The 20,188-nt window shown below is 40.0% G+C and overlaps 1 protein-coding gene across 1 annotated transcript in view; it reads left to right on the top strand.

Annotated features, from left to right (window-relative positions):
• HEPH (hephaestin) overlaps positions 1–20,188 on the top strand; it is a 91,168-nt gene that overhangs the window by 45,092 nt on the left and 25,888 nt on the right. Inside the window, exons 13-15 of the mRNA XM_014465441.2 lie at positions 3,398–3,608; positions 5,400–5,539; positions 6,331–6,462. Of these exons, the coding sequence (XP_014320927.1) occupies positions 3,398–3,608; positions 5,400–5,539; positions 6,331–6,462 (483 nt within the window). The remainder of the gene's footprint in view (positions 1–3,397; positions 3,609–5,399; positions 5,540–6,330; positions 6,463–20,188) is intronic.

The following is a 20,188-nucleotide window of genomic DNA, read 5'->3' on the forward strand; positions in this document are numbered from 1 at the left end:
GGTAGAGTAGCCCTGACAGGTTTGGCTCAGTGGATAGAGCGTTAGCCTGCGGACTGAAAGGTCCCAGGTTCGATTCCAGTAAAGGGCATGTACCTTGGTTGCGGGCACATCCCCAGTAGGGGGTGTGCAGGAGGCAGCTGATTGATGTTTCTCTCTCATCGATGTTTCTAACTCTCTATCCCTCTCCCTTCCTCTCTGTAAAAAAAACCAATAAAATATATATTTTTTTAAAAAATGTAGAGTAATGTGTGTTCTATTTTTTCCTCTTGTCTCTCATTTTTCTTTTTCCTCTTTTATCCTTTCTTTTTTATGCCTTTGTTCTTTTTACTCATCTATGCTATTTCCCCTTCTTTTTCTTTTATCTATTTGATCCCATCTTGACCTTAGTCTTTTCTTCTTTTTCATTTCCCTCCTTTATTTTTAAAATTTTTTAAATATATTTTTATTTATTTCAGAGAGAGGAAGGGAGAGGGACAGAGGGATAGAAACATCAATGATGAGAGAGAATCATTGATCAGCTGCCTCCTGCACACCCCCTATTAGGGATTGAAACCACAACCCGGGCATGTGCCCTGACCGGGCATGTGACCTCTCCATGCATGGGTTGATACTCAACCACTGAGCAACACTTGCCAAGATTTATTTTTATCTTTCTTTCTCTTTTTTCTTTTCTCTTTCCCTTTCTCCTGTTTCCTTTTGCTGTTTATCCTTTTTCTTCAATCTGTCTTTTCTCTCTCCTTGTCTTTTCATTTTTCTTTCTAACTTATTTAAATTTTCCTTTTTTATTACAATTGTATTTCCCAAAAACATCTATTGGTCTGGATGCTAGGGATGTAAGGATGAATAAGGCAGCTAACAGTTAGTGTGAAAGGAAGATAGGTATCTACACTAATAAAAGACAAAGATGCTAATTGACCATACCTTTGCTACACCCCAAGCCATGCCCACCAGCCAATCAGAGCGACTATATGCAAATTAACCCAACCAAGATGGTGGCTGGCAACCACGGAGCTGGAGCCATGCCCACCAGCCAATCAGAGCGACTATATGCAAATTAACCCAACCAAGATGGTGGCTGGCAACCACGGAGCTGGAGCAAGCAGGAGGATTGGTTGCCCAGGCAATGGAGGAAGCCAAGCTTCCCGCCTGCCCTGAGCTGTCTGTGGCCTCTGCTCATGGCAACAAAGTTTCAATTATATAAGATAAATTAACCCCAGATACCTGCTTCCAGCCAGCCTCCACTGGGAGCTTGGGTGGCTGGGGGCCATGGCCAGCCTGCACACAGCCATCAGCCCCTCACTCAGGATGGCCACACCCTCATGGGGTGAGGGTCCCCACTGGGGGATTGGCCAGCCTGAAAATGGCCCTCAGCCCCTCACCCAGACTGGCCAGGCACCCAAGCAGGACCCCCCACCCTGAAGGGGCTGTGGCCAGCCTGCAAACAGCCATCAGCCCCTCACCAAGGCTGGCCAGGCATTTCCACAACTTAGACACATAAGATTTATATCAAATATTTCATTGTAAATACCTAGGGAAGGCCATTTCAAATCTCTAGTGTAAGTATCCTTGTGATCAAGAAGTTCCTTTTATTTTAATTATATTTATGGGTGTAAGTAACATGGTTAATTACATTACATAAGTTTCAGGTGTAATATCTTATAATACATCTTCATACATTGTGTGCTCACCACCCATAGTCTAGCCTCCCTCTGTCACCATATATTTGACCCCCCTGTATCCTCTTCATCTTCTGTCTATCTCCCTTCCCCTCTGATAACCACCATAATGTTGTCTGTGTCTATGAGTTTGTTTGTTGCTTTTTGTTTTATATATAACACTAGAGGCCCAGTGCAAAAAATTCATGCATGGGAGGGGGGATCCCCTCAGCCCAGCCTGCATCATCTCCAATCCGGGACCCCTCAGGGGATGTCCAACTGCCGGTTTAGGCCCGATCCCTAAACCGGCAGTTGGACATCTCTCTCACAATTGGGGACCACTGGCTCCTAACTGCTCACCTGCCTGCCTGCCTTATCGCCCCTAACTTGCCTCTGCCTGCAGGCCTTATCGCCCCTAACTTCCCCCCCTACAGGCCTGGTTGCCCCCAACTGCCCCCCTGCAGACCTGGTTGCCCCCAACTACCCCCCCACTGGCCTGGTCACCCCTCACTGCCCCCCCTGCTGGCCTGGTCACCCTCAACTGCCCCATCTGCCAACCTGTTTGCCCCCAACTGCCCTCCCCCGCTGGCCTGGTTGCTCCAAACTGCCCCCCCTGCTGGCCTGGTCACCCTCAACTGCCCCCCCTGCAGGCCTGGTCGCCCCACACAGCCTGCTGTTCAGTTGTTTGGTCATCCCTCACTAACCCCCCTGCCGGCCTTGTCGCCCCACGCAGCCTACTGTTTGGTCATCTGTCCGGTTGTTTTGGTTGTGACAGCCCCTGGCTTTTTATATATTAGGAGAAGAATGAAATTGTATGGTTCTTGTCCTTTCCATCTGATTTATTTCACTAAGCAAGAAGTTCATTTTTTATATATCTATTTAAGCCCATCTTTATTTCTTTGCTACTTGGTAGAAAAGGTAGACAAGTAGTTGGTCAATGCCTTCCTTGGAATAATAATTATTACAGCTTTATTTACTTATTTATAGCTTCACTTATTGAATGTTTACTATATACTGTGCTGAACAATGTGTACATACTATTGTGTTTAATTCTATAACAACCCAATGAAGTCACTAAAATTATACCCATTTTACCACAAGAGAACTGAAACATACAGAAGCTTAAAAATTGCCTCAAGCTTATATAGCTAATGTGTCAGATAAAGTGACCAAACATCTTAGTTTGCTAAGAACTGAGGAGTTTCCAGGGATATGAGACTTTTAGAGCTAAAACTCGGAAAGCCCTGGGTAAACAGGGAGAAACTGGTCATCCTAGTGGCAGAGTTTAGTTTAGTTTTTTTTCCTCAGTGGAGGAGTGAGGACATTTTTCCACTGATTTTTAGAGAGTGGGAGAGAGGGGGAAGGGAAGAGAAAGAGGGCAGAAAGAGATACATCAATTGGTTGCCTCCCACATGCACCCAGACTGGGGACAGGGATCAAACCTGCAACCTAGGTATGTGCCCTTGACCTGAATCAAACCCACAACCCTCCGGTGTGTAGGCCATCGCTCTAACCACTTAGTAAACCAACGAGGGCTTTAAATCCAGTGTAGATTTGAACCTAGAACTCTTAATCTCTGTGCTCATTGCTCTCAATACACTTGTAATAATTTTTATGTAATGCATAGATTAATCTTATCTGAATCTACCCATTCTCTGCAGTATGCCTAGAGAGAGGCAGGGAATCCTCGGAACTTCACAGGGGTATTCTGATTCAGGATTTTCTCTTTCTTTCTTTCTCAGGGATATTTGAGATTTACTGCCAGGCAGGCAGCCATAGAGAAGCAGGGATGAGGGCAATCTATAATGTCTCCCAGTGTCCCGGCCAAACCACCTCTCGCCAACACTACCAAGCTGCAAGAACCTACTACATCATGGCAGAAGAGGTTGAGTGGGACTATTGCCCTGACAGGAGCTGGGAACTGGAATGGCACAACCAGACTGAGGAGGACAGGTAAGTCTGCAGAAAAGAAGTCACACTTTAGAGACTCTAGACCAGCCGTGGGCAAACTACGGCCAGCGGGCCGGATCTGGCCCTTTTGAAATGAATAAAACTAAAAAAAAAAAAAAAGACCGTACCCTTTTATGTAATGATGTTTATTTTGAATTTATATTAGTTCACGCAAACACTCCATCCATGCTTTTGTTCCGGCCCTCCGGTCCAGTTTAAGAACCCATTGTGGCCCTCGAGTAAAAAAGTTTGCCCACCCCTGCTCTAGACAATTTTAGAGATAAGGATACTGTAATTCTGAAAAAGGAAACACTTACCTAAAGCTACCTAATAAGATAGCAGCAAATCTGGTGCAGGGACTAAAATGCAGGTAAAGTAGAATTCATTGCTTTTTCTATATCTCTATACTGCAGGGCTAAAGTAAAAGATCTTACACAGCCTCGTGTTCTTAATCTTCACCTCCTTTCCTCTTGTTAGCCAGAAGCACCCCTACTGGGACTTAAATTTTATAGAAAATTTACTCAAGGAACTGAATACCTCAAGGTCAGCTGTTCCTTGACAAATGTCATTATGGTACAGGCTTAGCTGTATAGCAGGAAAAAATAGAGTGGCTTAAATAAGTTAGAATTTTATTTTTTGTTCGCATAATAGTATAATCATGAGCAGTTCAGGGCCAGTAGATGAACTAGTCACATATAAAACTTGCTTTCATCTCTGGAATTAAGATGCATGTTCATGTTATAATAATTCCCATATATCAAGTAAGGGGAAAGAAGTCCAAGGAAAGCAGTATTGTCTGTAAGGCGATGACCTGGAAGTTGTGTACATCACTTTCTCTCATACCCCATTATCCTAAACTTATTTATATGGCCATACCCAGTTGCAAGAAAGTTTGGGAAATGTGATCTCTGGTTTGACAGCCATGTGCTCAGCAAAAACCTAGGTGTTTCTATTACTACAAAGGAAGGAAAGGAGAATAGAAACTAAGGTACAGTTTAACAATTTCCAATACAGTTTATTTTTGGTACTCTCACTACCCTTTGCCAATTCTTGCTCTGTATGTTGGTCATTAAAGGTTGAAGTCTATTTGCCACGTTGTTCTGCAACCTAGAAAAAGTGACTTCCTTTTCTGAGCCTTGGTTTACTTATCTTTAATGTGATGTGGTATACTTGAAATTACTTGACTGGAAGGAGGTAGGGAAGGAGCAGCAGACTTGAATCCAAGTTCTGGCTCCCTTTCTGGCTGACAGTATCAATTAAGATATGTTCTGTCACCTCTGGATCATGGAATCCACCTCTGTAACATACCTACGTCACCAGCCTATTGGTAATGTCAAATGATAAAATAAATAATAAATATCTTTGTAAACAGGAAAGCATTCTATAAGGAGAAATCTGTCGGATTCCTACTTCTTCCTATCCCTCTAGCAACAGAAGCAGTTAGTACTTTCCTGCTACATGTACCTTGTCCTTTTGTTAAATTAATTTCACCTAAGACATCATCAAGGCTAGAGCTGGAGACCAGGGCTTCTGATTGTTACCCCACTGTTTTTGTCATATACATTTTAATACATATTCATATCTGGATGATGGCAAACAAGAGAACATAAATAGATATTAAAATCTACCATCTATGATTGCATGTATGCAGCCAATGTGGTGAGAATCTGATATTAGAAGAAATAGGCCCCCTCCTTCTACTATCTGTGACATGAACTTGGATCTGACCTCACTTGTCTACGGTCTTGAGGGACTGAGAAACAGGTGCTGATACTATTCTTTGGAATCTTCTAGTTATGGTCACATCTTTCTGAGCAATAAAGATGGGCTACTGGGTTCCAGATACAAGAAAGCTGTATTCAGGGAATATACTGATGGTACATTCAGGATCCCTCGGCCAAGGACTGGACCAGAGGAGCACTTGGGAATCTTAGGTAAGGGAATTTCACTTTCCTCCTAGTGTCTACAATACTGTGTTGTTCCTACAGAGGCTAAGTCACAATGGAAAGGCCTCCCATTCCCCATTATCAGTTTTTCTTTATGATGTTCTAGAACTATAGTCATATTTTATAAATCAACCATGAAAACAGGCAATCAAAGGGGGGAATTCATGAATTTCTGCTGCAACCTGAACCAGGTTATCTCAGGTCTCTAATCTAGAGGTCTTTGAAGGTGATAGATTTTTTCCATGTTAAAGGAGGAGGAATGTAGAACATAAAAGAGTAGAAAAAAATGGTGCAGGAAACCAGTATTAGCCTTGTTCCCCAGTTTAATTATTGACACAGTTTCTTCACTTTTGTGGGGGCCAATGAGTTTTTTCATTCTTGTCCTTGCACAGAAGGAACCTACTGGCTCTTTAAGAGAGCCCAGCAATTCTGTACTCTATGTCAAACTCTCACTCCTAATTAACAATTATACAGAGTCATGATTCTCTAGAAACTTGGAGTATTATTTAGAGAGAGTTGGGAAGGGAAAAGTGAGGGTAATTGGAGGCACAGCCCTGTTGATGAAGTATTCTCATCCTGTGGGTAGCAGTATCAGTTTAAGGGCTTTTGAATTAAAAAATGAAACTATTCATTACTTTCAATCTCAGAAAAATCCTTTTTTAGGGCTAACCCCTAATTCTGGGGAGCTCCTATTTACTATATGTCCCTTTCTTTAAATGCCTTTAATGTCCCTGTTCCACTGCTCCACTAATGAGACTTTCTTCTTCTACATACATTAGGTCCACTTCTCAGAGGAGAGATTGGTGATATCCTAACTGTGGTGTTCAAGAATAATGCCAGCCGCCCCTACTCTGTACACGCCCATGGAGTGCTAGAATCTAGTACTGGCTGGCCCCTGGCTGCTGAGCCTGGTGAGTGGGAACATTTAGTGAAGGACAAAAGAATGAGCAGCACTCCTTCAGCCCTCTGTCTTGCTCCTTTAAAATTATGCTCCCAGAGAACTGAAATAGAAGTATTAGCCCAGACTAAACCATAGCCTGAGGTTGTCTCCTTAAAATACTCATTCTTTCAGTCTTAGAACATGCTACCTTGGGTTTTTTTGTTTCATCAAACTTACCCTCAACACTGGTTACACATGGAGCCTTATACTAGCCTTAACTATGAATGCAGATGGAGCTTCTAATCCTCTCTAAATCTGAACTTAATCTTGGATATAGTAAGAGCTTCTAATCATGGGTAGAGTTACCTGTCTCAGACCTCAAATTGATCCTTAACCCAAGCCATAGATAAAGGTCTTGTCCCCTTAATAAAGATTGAATCTTAACCCCAGTCACATACTAAGCTCCTGATACTAAATGTAGGGTAACCATAATCTTGACCACATTTTCTTCCTTTCATTCATTCATTGAATAAATACTTATTGGAAGCCTACTGGGTGCAGGAAGAATTCTAGAAGGTGCGACTGCAGTGGGAAATAGTACTTGTTCTTACTCTTAAAAAACTTGGGCAATTATCACAGAGAGGTAAGTAAACTGGTAATTATAATTCAGTGTTTTAAGTGTGTTAAGTAGGGATTTTTAAAGTGTGGTAGGAAGGTGTAAAAGAGGTTACCTGATATAATACTTGGATGGTCAAAGATGGCTTCCCAAATAGGTGATATCTCAGCTGAGTTCTAAATTATTAGTTCTCAAATTTTACCATGTACCAGAATCACCTGGAAGGCTTGTTAAATAATAGATTTCTGGGATCACCCCCCAGAGGCTCTTATTCAGCAGGTGTGGGATGGGGCTCAAGAATTTGTTATTTCAAATTTCCAAGTGATTTTGATGTATCTGAATTAGGAACTTACACTTTGAGAACAACCGATTGAAAGGTTGAGGAAGAAGCATACAATTCAAGGAATAGTGTGGAAGAAAAGCAGGGAAAATTGTAATAAGTTGCAGATGTAGAGAATAGCCAGTAGTAAGAAAGATGAAAGTTTGAGTTGAGGAAAGGGATAGACTCTAAAAAGATCAATGAGGTAAAATAAGCATGATTTGGTGATTAATTGGATATTGAAGGTGAGAAAGAGGATTCTTAAATAAAATCCATGGTTTTGGAGGAAAATTCTGAAGTGGTACCCAGGTTTTTGGCTTGGCAACCAGGTAAATATTGATACCATTCACCAAGATAGAGTACGTGGGGGTAGATAGGGAACATGAGTGAAGATGGAGGAGATTGGATGATCATGAGTTTACTTTGGCATTTGTTGAATTTGAGATATCTGCAAGGCAACCAGATATAGATATTTAAAAGACATAGAGCTTTGAAGCTCAAGAAAAAGCTCCGATCTGAAGTAATAATGTGACAGGCATCAATATTTAAGTAGTAACTGAAGGCAAGGAAATGAACACAGTCACCCTGGAAGAGTATATTAAGAATCCTAGAGTAACACCCTGAAGAAGACTAATATTTAAAGGAATGTACTCATTTTTAAAAAAGTATCACATGATCTCACTCATATGTGGAATCTAATGAACAAAATAAACTGATGAAGAAAATAGATCCAGAGACATAGATGCATAAAACAGAATCTCAGAGGGAAGGCTGGGGGTGGGGTAGGGGTTGGAAAGAGATCAATCAAAGAACTTACATGCATATATATGCATAACCCATGGGCACAAACAATAGGGTGGTGAAGGCCTGGGGCTGGGGGTGAGGGGGTGAACTAGAAGAGGTTAATGGGGGGTGGGGGGGAGTAGGGAAACATATGCAATACTTTCAACAATAAAGATTTAAAACAAACAAATAAATAGGTAAGCCTGAGCCCTGACCAGTACTCAGTGGTTAGAGCATTGGCCCACATACCAAAAGGTCTCAGTTTAATTCTTGGTCAAGGGCCCATACCTAGGTTGTAGGTTAAATCCTGCTGGGAGGCAACCAATCAATGTTTCTCTCTCTGCCCCTCCCACCCTTCCACTCTCTCTAAAATTAAATGGAAAAAATATCCTTAGGTGAGGATTAAAAACAACAACAAAAAAGTAAGCCTGAGAGAAAGTAAGCAAGATGGTAAAAATAAAACCAGGAGAATATGGTATCAAAATGTTTTATTTTTTAAGTAAATGTTTGCTTGTTAAATAAAAGAGGAAAATTTCAGTTCAGTATGAAAATCATGACTTATGTATTTATTTATTTATTTATTTATTTATTTACTTAGGAATTAAATTTATTGGACTGACATTGTTTAATAAATTATATAGGTTTCAAGTGTACAATTCAATGATACATCATCTGTATATTGCATTGTGTACCCACCACCCAATGTCAAGTCTTTTTCCATCACCATATATTTGATATTCTTTACTACTTTCTTACCCCCCTTAACTCTGGGTAACCACCATGCTGTTATCTGTGTCTATGAGTTCTTTTTAAATTATATTTATTGTTGAAATTATTACAGATGTCCCCTTTGTCCCACCCCCAATGACCCCCTCCACCTTGCATGGGCCCCCTTTAGCCCCCTCCCACACTATTATTGTCTGTGGCCATGGGCTATGCATACATGCATATAAGTTCCCTGGTTAATCTCTTCCCACCCACTTAAACCCTGCCTTCCCTCTAAAATTTGTCAGTCTGTTCCATGTTTCCATGTCTCTGGATCTATTTTGTGCACCAGGTTTTTTGGTACATTAGATTCCACATATGAGTGAGATCTTGTGATGCTTATCTTTCTCTGACTGATTTATTTCGCTAGCATAATACTCTCCAGGTCCCTCCATGCTATTGCAAATGGTAAGAGTTCCCCCTTTTTATAGCCACGTAGTATTCCATTGTGTAAATATATCACAGCTTTTTTATCCACTCATCTGTTGATGGGTACTTGGGCTGGTTACAAATCTTAGCTATTGTAAACTGCACTCTATGAACATAGGGGTGCATATATTCTTTCTGATTGGTGTTTCGGTTTTTTTAAGATTTATTCCTAGAAGTATGATCACTGGGTCAAATGGGTATTCCAAAACCAGATAAAGACACTAAAAAGAAAGAGAATTACAAGCCAACATCCTTGATTAACATAGATGCTAAAATCCTCAACAAAATATTAGCAAGTTGAATCCAGTAATATATTAAAAAGATCATACACCATGACCAAGTGGGATTCATTCCAAGGATGCAAGGCTGGTATAATATTCACAAATCAATAAATGTGATACATAATGTAAACAAATTGGAAGGCAAAATCACATGATCGTATCAATTGACACAGAAAAAAGCATTCAACAAAATCCAACACGCTTTTAGGTAAAAACTCTCAGCAAAGTGGTAATAGAAGGATCATACATCAACATAACAAAGGCCAAATATGACAAACCTACAGCCAACATCATACTCAATGGGAAAAAAGTAAAACCATTTCCCCTAAGAACAGGAAGAAGACAAGAATGTCTTCTTTCACCACTCTTATTCAACATAGTACTAGAAGTCCTAGCCATAGCAATCAGACAAAAAGAAAACATAAAAAGCATCATAACATGATATTGTACATAGAAAACCCTAAAGACTTCACCAAAAAAAACTACTAGATTTAATAAATGAAATCGGCAACATAGCAGGATACAAAATTAACACCCAGAAATTGATGGCATTTTTACACACCAATAATGAACTTTCAGAAAGAGAAACTAAAAAAAAAAGAAAAATCCCACTTACCATTGCAACAAAAAAAATTAAGATTCTTAGGAATAAACTTAACCAAGGAGGTAAAAAACCTGTACGAGTTTCTTTTTTTCTTGTTTGTCCATGTTTTGCTTTCAGTTTTATATCCAACATATGAGCAAAATCACATGGTTCTTAATTTTTTTTTCTGTCTGACTTATTTTGCTTAGCATGACATTTTCAAGATTCATCCATGTTGTTGCAAATTACAATATTTAATCTTTTCTTATGGCTGAGTTGTATTCCATTGTATATAAGTACCACATCTTCTTTATTCAATCATCTATGGAAGGATATTTGAGTTGTTTCCATGTTTTGGCAACCGTGAATAATGCTACAATGAACATAGGCATGCATATACCTTTGCAAATAAATGTTTTCAAATTTTTCAGGTAGATACCCAGAAGATGAGTGGCTTTGTCATGTGGTACCTCTATTCTAATTTTTTTGAGGAACCTAAATACTGTTTTCCATAGTGGCAGTACCAGCTTACATTCCCACCAGCAGTAGTAAATGAGGGTTCCTTTCATTCCACAACCTCTCCAACACTTGTTATTGTCTTGTTGATAGTAGCCATTCTAACAGGTGTGAGGTGGTATCTCATTGTAGTTTTGATTTGCATTTTCCTAATAGCTAATGAAATTGAGTATCATTTCATATATCTGTTGGCCATTTGTATGTCTTCTTGGGAGAAGTGACTTTTCAGGTCCTCTGCCCAGTTTTTAATTGGATTGTTTATTGGTTTGTTTGGTGTTGAGTGATATGTGTTCTTTATATATTTTGGGTTTAAACTCCTTGTGAGAGCTATTGTTTGCATATATCTCCTCCCATTTGATTAGTTGCCTTTTTGTTTTGTTGGCAGTTTCCTTTGCTGTGCAGAAGCTTTTTAGTTTGATATAGTCTCATTCATTTATTTTTGCATTTATTTCTGCATTTATTTCCCTTGCTTTTGGGGTCAAATTAATAAAATCCACTAAAAGACCAAGGTCCATAAGTTTAGTACTTATGTTTCTTTTCTATGTAGTTTTTTTTCAGGTCTTATATTTATTTATTTGGTTCATATTTTAGTTAAGTTTTGTATATGGGGACAAACTGTAGTCTAGTTTCATTTTTTTTGCAGGTAGCTTTTCAATTTTCCCAACACCATTTGCTGAAGAGGTTTTCTTTTCTCCATTGTACCTTTTTTTACTCTTTTGTCCAAAAGTATTTGCCCATATACATGTGGGTTTATTTCTGGGCTCTCAATTCTGTTCCATTGGTCTTTATGTCTTTTTTCTGCCAATATCATGTTGTTTTGATTATTGTCGCTTTGTAGTATAATTTGAAGTCAGGGAGCATGATACCTCTGGCTTTGTTCTTTTTTCTCAGGATTGCTTTGGCTATTTGAGGTCTTTTGTGGTTCCATACAAACTGGTGATTTCTTTTAATCCTCACCCAAGGATATGTTGTTGTTATTTTTATTGACTTTAGAGAGAGGAAGAAAGAGAGAGAGAGAGAGAGAGAGAGAGAGAGATCAATGTTAGAAAGAAACATTGATTGATTGGTTCCCTCCTATATGCTCCCTGACTAGGAATCGAACCTGCAACCTTTTGGTGTACAGGACAACACTCCAACAGAGCCACCCGGCCAGGGCCAAACTGATGATTTCTTAATATTTCTTTTTAAAGATGTTATGGGGATTTTGATGGGAATTGCATTAAATCTGTATATCTCTTTGAGTAAAATGGACATTTTAACTATGCTGATTCTTCCAAATGTTAATAATAAGATCATTTTAAGAATGAATAGGTCAATATTTTCAGCTGCTCAAGAGAAGTTAAATAAGATCAGAATGGAAATTTCCCATTGGGTATAGCGACAGAGTTGTGGCAGAAGTTTTTAAAAAATTGATGTGAATAGAAGCCAGATTAGAATGGACTAAAGAGTAATTGGGTAAGATTTCATTCTTTTTTATGGCTGAGTAATATTCCATTGTATATATGTTACACATCTTTATCCAATTATTTATTAACTAGAGGCCCAGCACGTGATTGAAATCATGCGAGGAGGCACCCCGCTGGCAGCCGGGACCTGCACCTAATCCACATAGCACCGGCCACCACGTTGTGTCTGCTGGGGTCGGGGCAGGCGCTCCTGTGTGTTGTGTCTCTGCTCTGGCCCGCCCTCAGCCCCAGCCTCCCTTCAGCCGCTGGGGTGGGGGCGGCACACAGTCCCCTCCTGCCCATCTGTGCGCGCAGCTCCTCCTGAGTGGTCATGATGCAGCCTCCTCCTGAGCGGTCATGACACTTGACTAATTAGTATATTCCCTGCTTGTATAGATAGATGGGCACTTACATTGCTACCATTTTTTGGTCACTGTAAATAATGTTGCAATGAACATATGGGTGTGTATGTCTTTTCAAATGTTGTGTGTTTCTTCAAATAAATACCCAGATGAATGAAACCTTACCATTTGTGACAACATGGATGGACCTAGAGTGCATTGTGCTAAGTGAAATAAATTAGACAGAGGAAGACAAATGCCATCTAATTTCACTTACATATGGAATCTAAAGAACAAAATAAACAAACAAATCAGAAACAGACTCATAGATACAGAGGACAAATTGATGGTTGCCTGATTGGAGGGTGGTTGGAGGTCTAGGGTAAAAAGGTGAAGGAATTAAGAACTAAAAATTGGTAGTTACAAAATAGTCACAGGGATATAAACTACAGCATAGAGAATATAGTAAATAATATTGTAATAACTATATATGGTGCCAGGTGGGTATTAGATTAATCACTTTGTAAATTAGATAAATGTCTAATCACCATGCTGTACACCTGAAACTTAATATAATATAATATAATATAATATAATATAATATAATATAATATAATATTGAATGTCAACTGTAATTTTTAAAAATTTAAAAAGGTAACATTTTAAAGGGTAATTGGGAGATGTGGGAGTGGAAACAGTGAGTGTGGCTTAATTTTAAGATCTGGGGAGAACAATTTCAGGTTATAAGAAGGTCTGGAGATTGACAAAAGGCTAAAGTAAAGTGATGATGAATCATCCATATAAACTTTGAAGTCACTCAGAAGAAACAGGGAGATTGGAATGGAAAGGAAGATAGTGATCCAGGTACTAAAATATAAATAAGTTTCTAAAAGGAAAGAAGGGGTATTTTGGAAGCAGGCAAACCAGTTGGAAGGTTGTAGTAATCCATACAAGTGGTGATAATAACCTTAACACAGGTGGTAGGACATGAGGATGGGTAGAATTAGATATGTCCAAGAGATATTAAGGGATAATCCATAGAATATAATAATTCAACAAATGTTTAGGAGATACAGAAGATGATGGAGTTAAGGATAATAAATTTTTGGATTAAGCTCCTAGATACTGATATCACTCACAAAGCAGAAAAGAAATGTAGGAGGCAGGGTATGTTTGTGCTTGTTTAGAAGAGAAATATATTGCTTATTTTTTAATAATAATATTTATTGTTGAAAGCATTCTTTTTACCCCCATTGACCCCTTTTGGCCCACCCCCGAAACCTGCCCCAAGCCTTCACCACCCAATTGTCTGTGTCCATGGGTTATGTATACATGCATACAAGTTCTTTCGTTGGTCACTTCCCACCCAACAATTCTGCCCCTCCTTCCCTCTGAGATTCCACAGTCTGTTCTATGCTTCTATGCCTCTGGATCTATTTTGTTCATTAGATGTGACATATGAGTGAGATCATGTGATACTTGTCTTTCTCTGACTGGCTTATTTTGCTTTCCATAATTCTCTTCAGGTCCCTCCATTCTGTCTCAAAGGGTAAGAGGTCCTTCTTTTTTACTGATACATGGTATAAATGTACCACAGCTTTTTTATCCACTCACCTACTGATGGGTACTTGGGCTGATTCAAGATCTTAGATATTGTAAATTGTGCTGCTGTGAACACAGAAGTGCATACATTCTTTCTGATTGGTGTTTCAGGTTTCTTAGGCTATATTCCTAGAAGTGGGATCACTGGGTCAAATGGCAGTTCCATATTTAATTTTTTGAGGAAACTCCATACTGTTTTTCATAATGAATGTACCAGTCTGTACTCCCAACAGCAGTGTACTAGGGCTAAATTTTCTCCACATCCTTGCCAGCACTTGTCATTTGTTGATTTGTTGATGGTAGCAATTCTTACAGGTGTAAGGTCATACCTCATTGTCCTTTTAATTTGCATGATGATGAGAGATTTTAGGATTTTTTTCATATGTTTCTTGGCCATCTGGATGTCTGCTTTGGAGAAGTGTCTATTTAGGTCCTTTGCCCATTTTTAATTGGATCGTTTGTCTTCCTTTTGTTAAGTTGTTTGAGTTTCTAATATATTTTGGATGTTAACACTTTATCAGATGTATCATTGCCAAATACGTTCTCCCATTTAGTGGGCTCCCTTTTTGTTTTGCTGATGGTTTCTTTTGCTGTGCAGAAGCATTTTATTTTGATATAGTCCCATTTCTTTATTTTCTCCTTAGTTTCTTTTGCCCTAGGAGATGTATCCATAAACATATTGCTATGAGAGATGTCTGAGATTTTGCTACCTATGGGTTTCTTCTAGGATTTTTATGGTTTCCCAACTTACCTTTAAATTTTTATCCATTTTGAGTTTATTTGTGTGTATGGTGTAAGTTGGTGGTCTAGTTGCATTTTTTTTGTATGTACCTATCCAATTTTCTCAATACCATTTATTGAAGAGACTCTCTCTGCTCCAATGTATGCTCCAGCATCCTTTGTAAAATATTAATTGAGCATAGTGGCATGGGTTAATTTTTGGGTTCTCTGTTCTGTTCCATTGATCTATATGCCTATTCTTGTTTTGATTCCAATGGCTTTGTAGTATAACTTGATATTTGGTATTGTAATTCCTCCAGTTTTGTTCTTCTTTCTTGAGATTGTTGCAGCTATTCACCATCTTTTTTGGTTCCACATACATTTTTGGAGTGTTTGTTCTATGTCTGTGGAATATGCCATTGATATTTTAATAGGGATTGCATTGAATCTGTAGATTGCCTTGGATATTATGGACATTTTAATGATGTTAATTATACCAATCCATGAACATGGTATATTCTTGTACTTGTTTATATCTTCTTCTATCTCTTTTTTCTTTTCTTTTTAAAAAAAAAATATATTTTATTGATTTTTTACAGAGAGGAAGGGAGAGGGATAGAGAGTTAGAAACATCGATGAGAGAGAAACATTGATCAGCTGCCTCTTGCACACCCCCTACTGGGGATGTGCCCACAACCCAGGTACATGCCCTTGACCGGAATTGAACCTGGGACCCTTGAGTCCGCAGGCTGACGCTCTATCCACTGAGCCAAACCGGTTAGGGCTTTTTTTTTTTTCAATGTCCTGTAGATTTCCGAGCACAAGTCTTTTACATCCTTGGTTAAGTTTATTTCTAAGTGTCTTAAACTTTTTGTTGCAATGGTAATTGGGATTGTTTGTTTAGTTTTTCTCCCTGAGAGTTCATTATCTATATAATAAAAGTCTAAGCGACTGTTACAGCAGAATGACCAGAATGACCAGTCGCTATGATGCTCACTGACCACCAGGAAGCAGATGCTCAACTCAAGAACTGCCCCCTGGTGGCCAGTGAGCTCCCACAGAGGGAGCGCCGCTCAGCCAGAAGCTGGGCTCCTAGCTGGCGAGCGGAGTGGCGGTGGCATGAACCTCTCCTGCTGCCGTGGCAGCACTAAGGAGCAGCGAGCAGGCAGGCGATAAGGAGCGAGGGTCCTGGACTGTGAGAGGGTGCAGGCGGGCTGAGGGACCCCACCCCAGTGCATAAATTTCGTGCACCAGGACTCTAGATGATGTATAAAAAAAGCCATTGATTTTTCCGGTGTTGATTTTGGATTCTGCTACATTGCCAAATTCATTTATTAAATCTAGTAGTTTTTTGGTGGAGTCTTTAGGGTTTTCTATGTACACTATAATGTCATCTGTGAATAATGAGAGTTTTATTTCCTCCTTTCCAATTTAGATGCTGTTTACTTTTTCTTTTTGTCTGATCACTGTGGACAGGACTTCCAGTACTCTCTCTCTCTCTCTCTCTCTCTCTATATATATATATATATATATATATATATATATATATATATATACAAAAGCAGTGATGTGAGGACCGAAATGATCATTTGATCGGTCACCATGCAGTGCTAGCATAGATGCATAGACACAGGTAAAGTCTATGAGTGAACTCAGAATGAACAAGACAAATGCTTCCTTCACGGAGCTCACACTGTAAGAAGGTTAGGTCAGGGATGAGAATTCAGAATTGCTACCAGCACAGACCTGAGGTGCCGCTTCTCAGAGCAGACAGAGATACACCTGATAGTGGACTTGGGGCATGATGGAAGGGCTGGTGCTGACATGAAGGCTGGGCCATTCTGGATTTCCCAGAGGAGCCAATGGCTTCCTAGGAGGCAGAGCTTTTGACGCAGACTGGCATGAAACCGTCCAATCAGAACCAAATCTGGGTGAACTGCGAGGCGCCAATGGCTGCCTAGGATGTGGAGCTTTTGACACTGACTGGCATAGAAACCAACCAATCAGAACCTAATCTGGGTGAACTGTGAAGCAGAACCTAAGGTGGGGGCTGAGGAGGGGTTTTAAGGGCAACAGCTGTTTGGTGTAAGGTGTAAGAAAGTGGTTCAATTTTTTAATAACTAGTTTGGCAGTATAGTGCATATGGCTGGCTATGAGTCCAGATATAGAGATTATGTATCTTTGTCTGCCAAGATCATCTCCTGCTGAAAAAGGCTCCCCTCCCCATTTAAGCAATCCTATCCTTTATAATCTATCTATACCAATAAAAGGGTAATATGCTTATTAGACCAGGTCAACTGGCCTTTTTCCGAATGTCTGTACTCCTTCCGGACAAAGCCATGGTGGTGGGGGCCAAGGCAGAAGCAGTTAGGGGCCATCAGCCCAGCAGGGGAGAGCAGTTAGGGGTGAGATCAGGCTGGCAGGGGGTTAGGGGCGACCAGGCTGGCAGGAGAGTTCATTTGGGGGCAACCAAGCTGGCAGGTGAGTGATTAGAAGCCAGTGGTCCTGGATTGTGAGAGGGCAATTGGACATCCCCCGAGGGGTCCCGGATTGGAGAGAGTGCAGGCCGGGCTGAGGGACAACCCCCCCCCCCCCGTGCACAAATTTCATGCACCAGGCCTCTAGTCTATATATATATAAGGCTATTATATTAAGTGTCCATCTGACCAGTAGCTATGACATGCACTGACCACCAGGGGGCGGACACTCAACATAGGAGCTGCTGTGATGCGCACTGGCAATTTACAGAGAAACGGCACCACAGATCTGGTGCCCACAAAGCAACACTTGGTTTCCCCCAAGTGGGTCACAGGCCCCCCCCCCCCGCAGAGCAACAGCCACCAAATCACGCTTATGCTGCTGAGACCAGATGGCACAAAATGTGGCCCACAGCCCAGCCAAGCCCAGAAACGGTGTCTGTGGGTGCCGAGTAATGGTATCACATAGCAACACCCAGCTTCCACTCCCTAGAGACTAGCCTTCTCAGAGTTTCTTCAGCCCAGGAACATGACTTGCTTTATAGCCAGGTGCAAACATTTTCCACTTTAACCAAATGTCTGTGAAGTGTTTTCCTGTGCCTCATCTCATTTGATCCTCACAGAAGTCCTCAAGTAGGTAGATAGGAAACTCAGTGGGATCCTATTTTCATTAGCTGGAAAATGGAGATTTAGAAAGCTTAGAAACTTGACCCAACTGAAAAGAAGTAAGAAATGGTGGACCTTGAAAATGACTTCAGGTTTTCTCACTGTGCAGAATATACTCAAACACTGCTACAGTTAAATATTTTACCCATTGTTCTCCCTGTGTGATCTACAATAATAATTTGCTTCATGTTGATATTAACTGCTATGTTGCTTACAATTACCTGAAAGAGAATTTGGGCTGCTTCACTGGGCTGGAAAAAGTTTAGCTAAATCAGAAAGCAAATCTAATTAATCAAGTTTATTCTATATTTATAAAAGGCTAAGTTGACTCACACATGCACAATACATATAAAGCTCTCACTGGCGCCAATCGCACATGTGTGTTGCCATCTGTCATTGTTGATCATGAATTTGGTTGACACTTCTATTATAGAGAAAGGGCAAATAGCGATATTAAAACATTTCTTCTAATTAATTTCCTTTCAATGTGCACGAATTCTTGCACCAGGCCACTAGTGTTGAGTAAGAGTGGTGAAAGCAGACATCCCTGTCTTATTCTTGTTCTTAGGGGAAATGGTTTAGTTTTTGCCCATTGAGTACTATATTTGCAGTAGGTTTGTCATACATGGCCTTTAATATGTTGAGATATGCTCCCTCAATTCCCACTTTGCTGACAGTTTTTATCAAAATGGGTGTTGAATTTTGTTGAATGCTTTTTCTGCATCTAGTCATATGATCCTGTTATTTTTATCTTTTCATTTGTTTATGTGGTCTATTGATTTGAAAATATTGTAGCAGCCTTGCATCCCTGAAATAAATTTCACTTGGTCATGGGGTATGATTTTTTAAATATATGGCTGCATTTCATTTGCTGATATTTTGTTGAGGATTTGAGCATGGGTCTTCATCAGGGATGTTGGCCTATAATTCTCTTTCAATGTAGTTTCTTTATTTGATTTTGGATTTAGGATAATTCTGGCAACATAGAAAGAGCTTTAAAGTCTACCATTCTCTTGTTTTTTTGGGAATAGTTTGAAAAGTACAGGTATTATTTCTTCTTTGAATGCTTGGTAAAACTACCCTGTGAAGCCATCTGGACCCAGGCTTTTTTTTGTTGGGAGTTTTTTGAATAATGCTTCTATTTCATCAGTTGTCATTGGCCTATTCATGTTTTCTTTTTTTTATTGCTTAAAGTATTACAAAGAGTGTTATTTATGTCTCCTTTCCTCCCCCCCTTGACAATCCCCCAGCCTCCCATACCCCCCCAGTGCCTTATGTCCATTGGTTATGCTTATATGCATGCATAAAAGTCCTTCGGTTAATCTCTTTCGCCGCCCTCCTGCCCCCCAACCCTCCCCAGGCTTCTGGCTGTATTTGACAGTCTGTTCAAGGCTGCTCTGCCTCTGTATCTGTTTTTGTTCATCAGTTTATAATGGTCCTTATTATCCATAAATAAGTGAGATCATGTGGTATTTTTCTTTCATTGACTGGATTATTTCACTTAGCATAATGCTCTCCAGTTCCATCCATGCTGTTGCAAATGGTAAGAATTCCTTCCTTTTTACAGCAGCATAGTATTCCATTGTGTAGATGTACCACAATTTTCTAATCCATTCATCTGCTGATAGGCACTTAGGCTGTTTCCAGATCTTCGCTATGGTAAATTGTGCTGCTATGAACATAGGGGTGCATATATCCTTTCTGATTGGTGTTTCTGGTTTCTTGGGATATATTCCTAGAAGTGGGATCACTGGGTCAAATGGGAGTTCCACTTTTAATTTTTTGAGGAAACTCCATACTGTCTTCCATAGTGGCTGCACCAGTCTGCATTCCCACCAGCAGTGCATGAGTGTTCCCTTTTCTCCGCATCCTCTCCAGCACTTGTCCTTTATTGATTTGTTGATGATAGCCATTCTGACAGGTGTGAGATGATGCCTTATTGTTGTTTTGATTTGCATCTCTCAGATTATTAGTGACTTTGAGCATGTTTTCATATGTCATTTGGCTTTCTGAATGTCCTCTTTTGAAGTGTCTATTTAGGTCCTTTGCCCATTTTTTGATTGGATTGTTTATATTCCTTTTGTTAAGTTGTATGAGTTCCCTATAAATGTTGGAAATTAAACCCTTATCGGTGATAACATTGGCAAATATGTTCTCCCATGCAGTGGGCTTTCTTGTTGTTTTGATGGTTTCTTTTGCTGTGCAGAAGCTTTT

This window comes from Myotis lucifugus, unplaced genomic scaffold, assembly GCF_000147115.1.
Source record: "Myotis lucifugus unplaced genomic scaffold, Myoluc2.0 scaffold_4, whole genome shotgun sequence".
Taxonomy (NCBI): Eukaryota; Metazoa; Chordata; class Mammalia; order Chiroptera; family Vespertilionidae; genus Myotis; species Myotis lucifugus.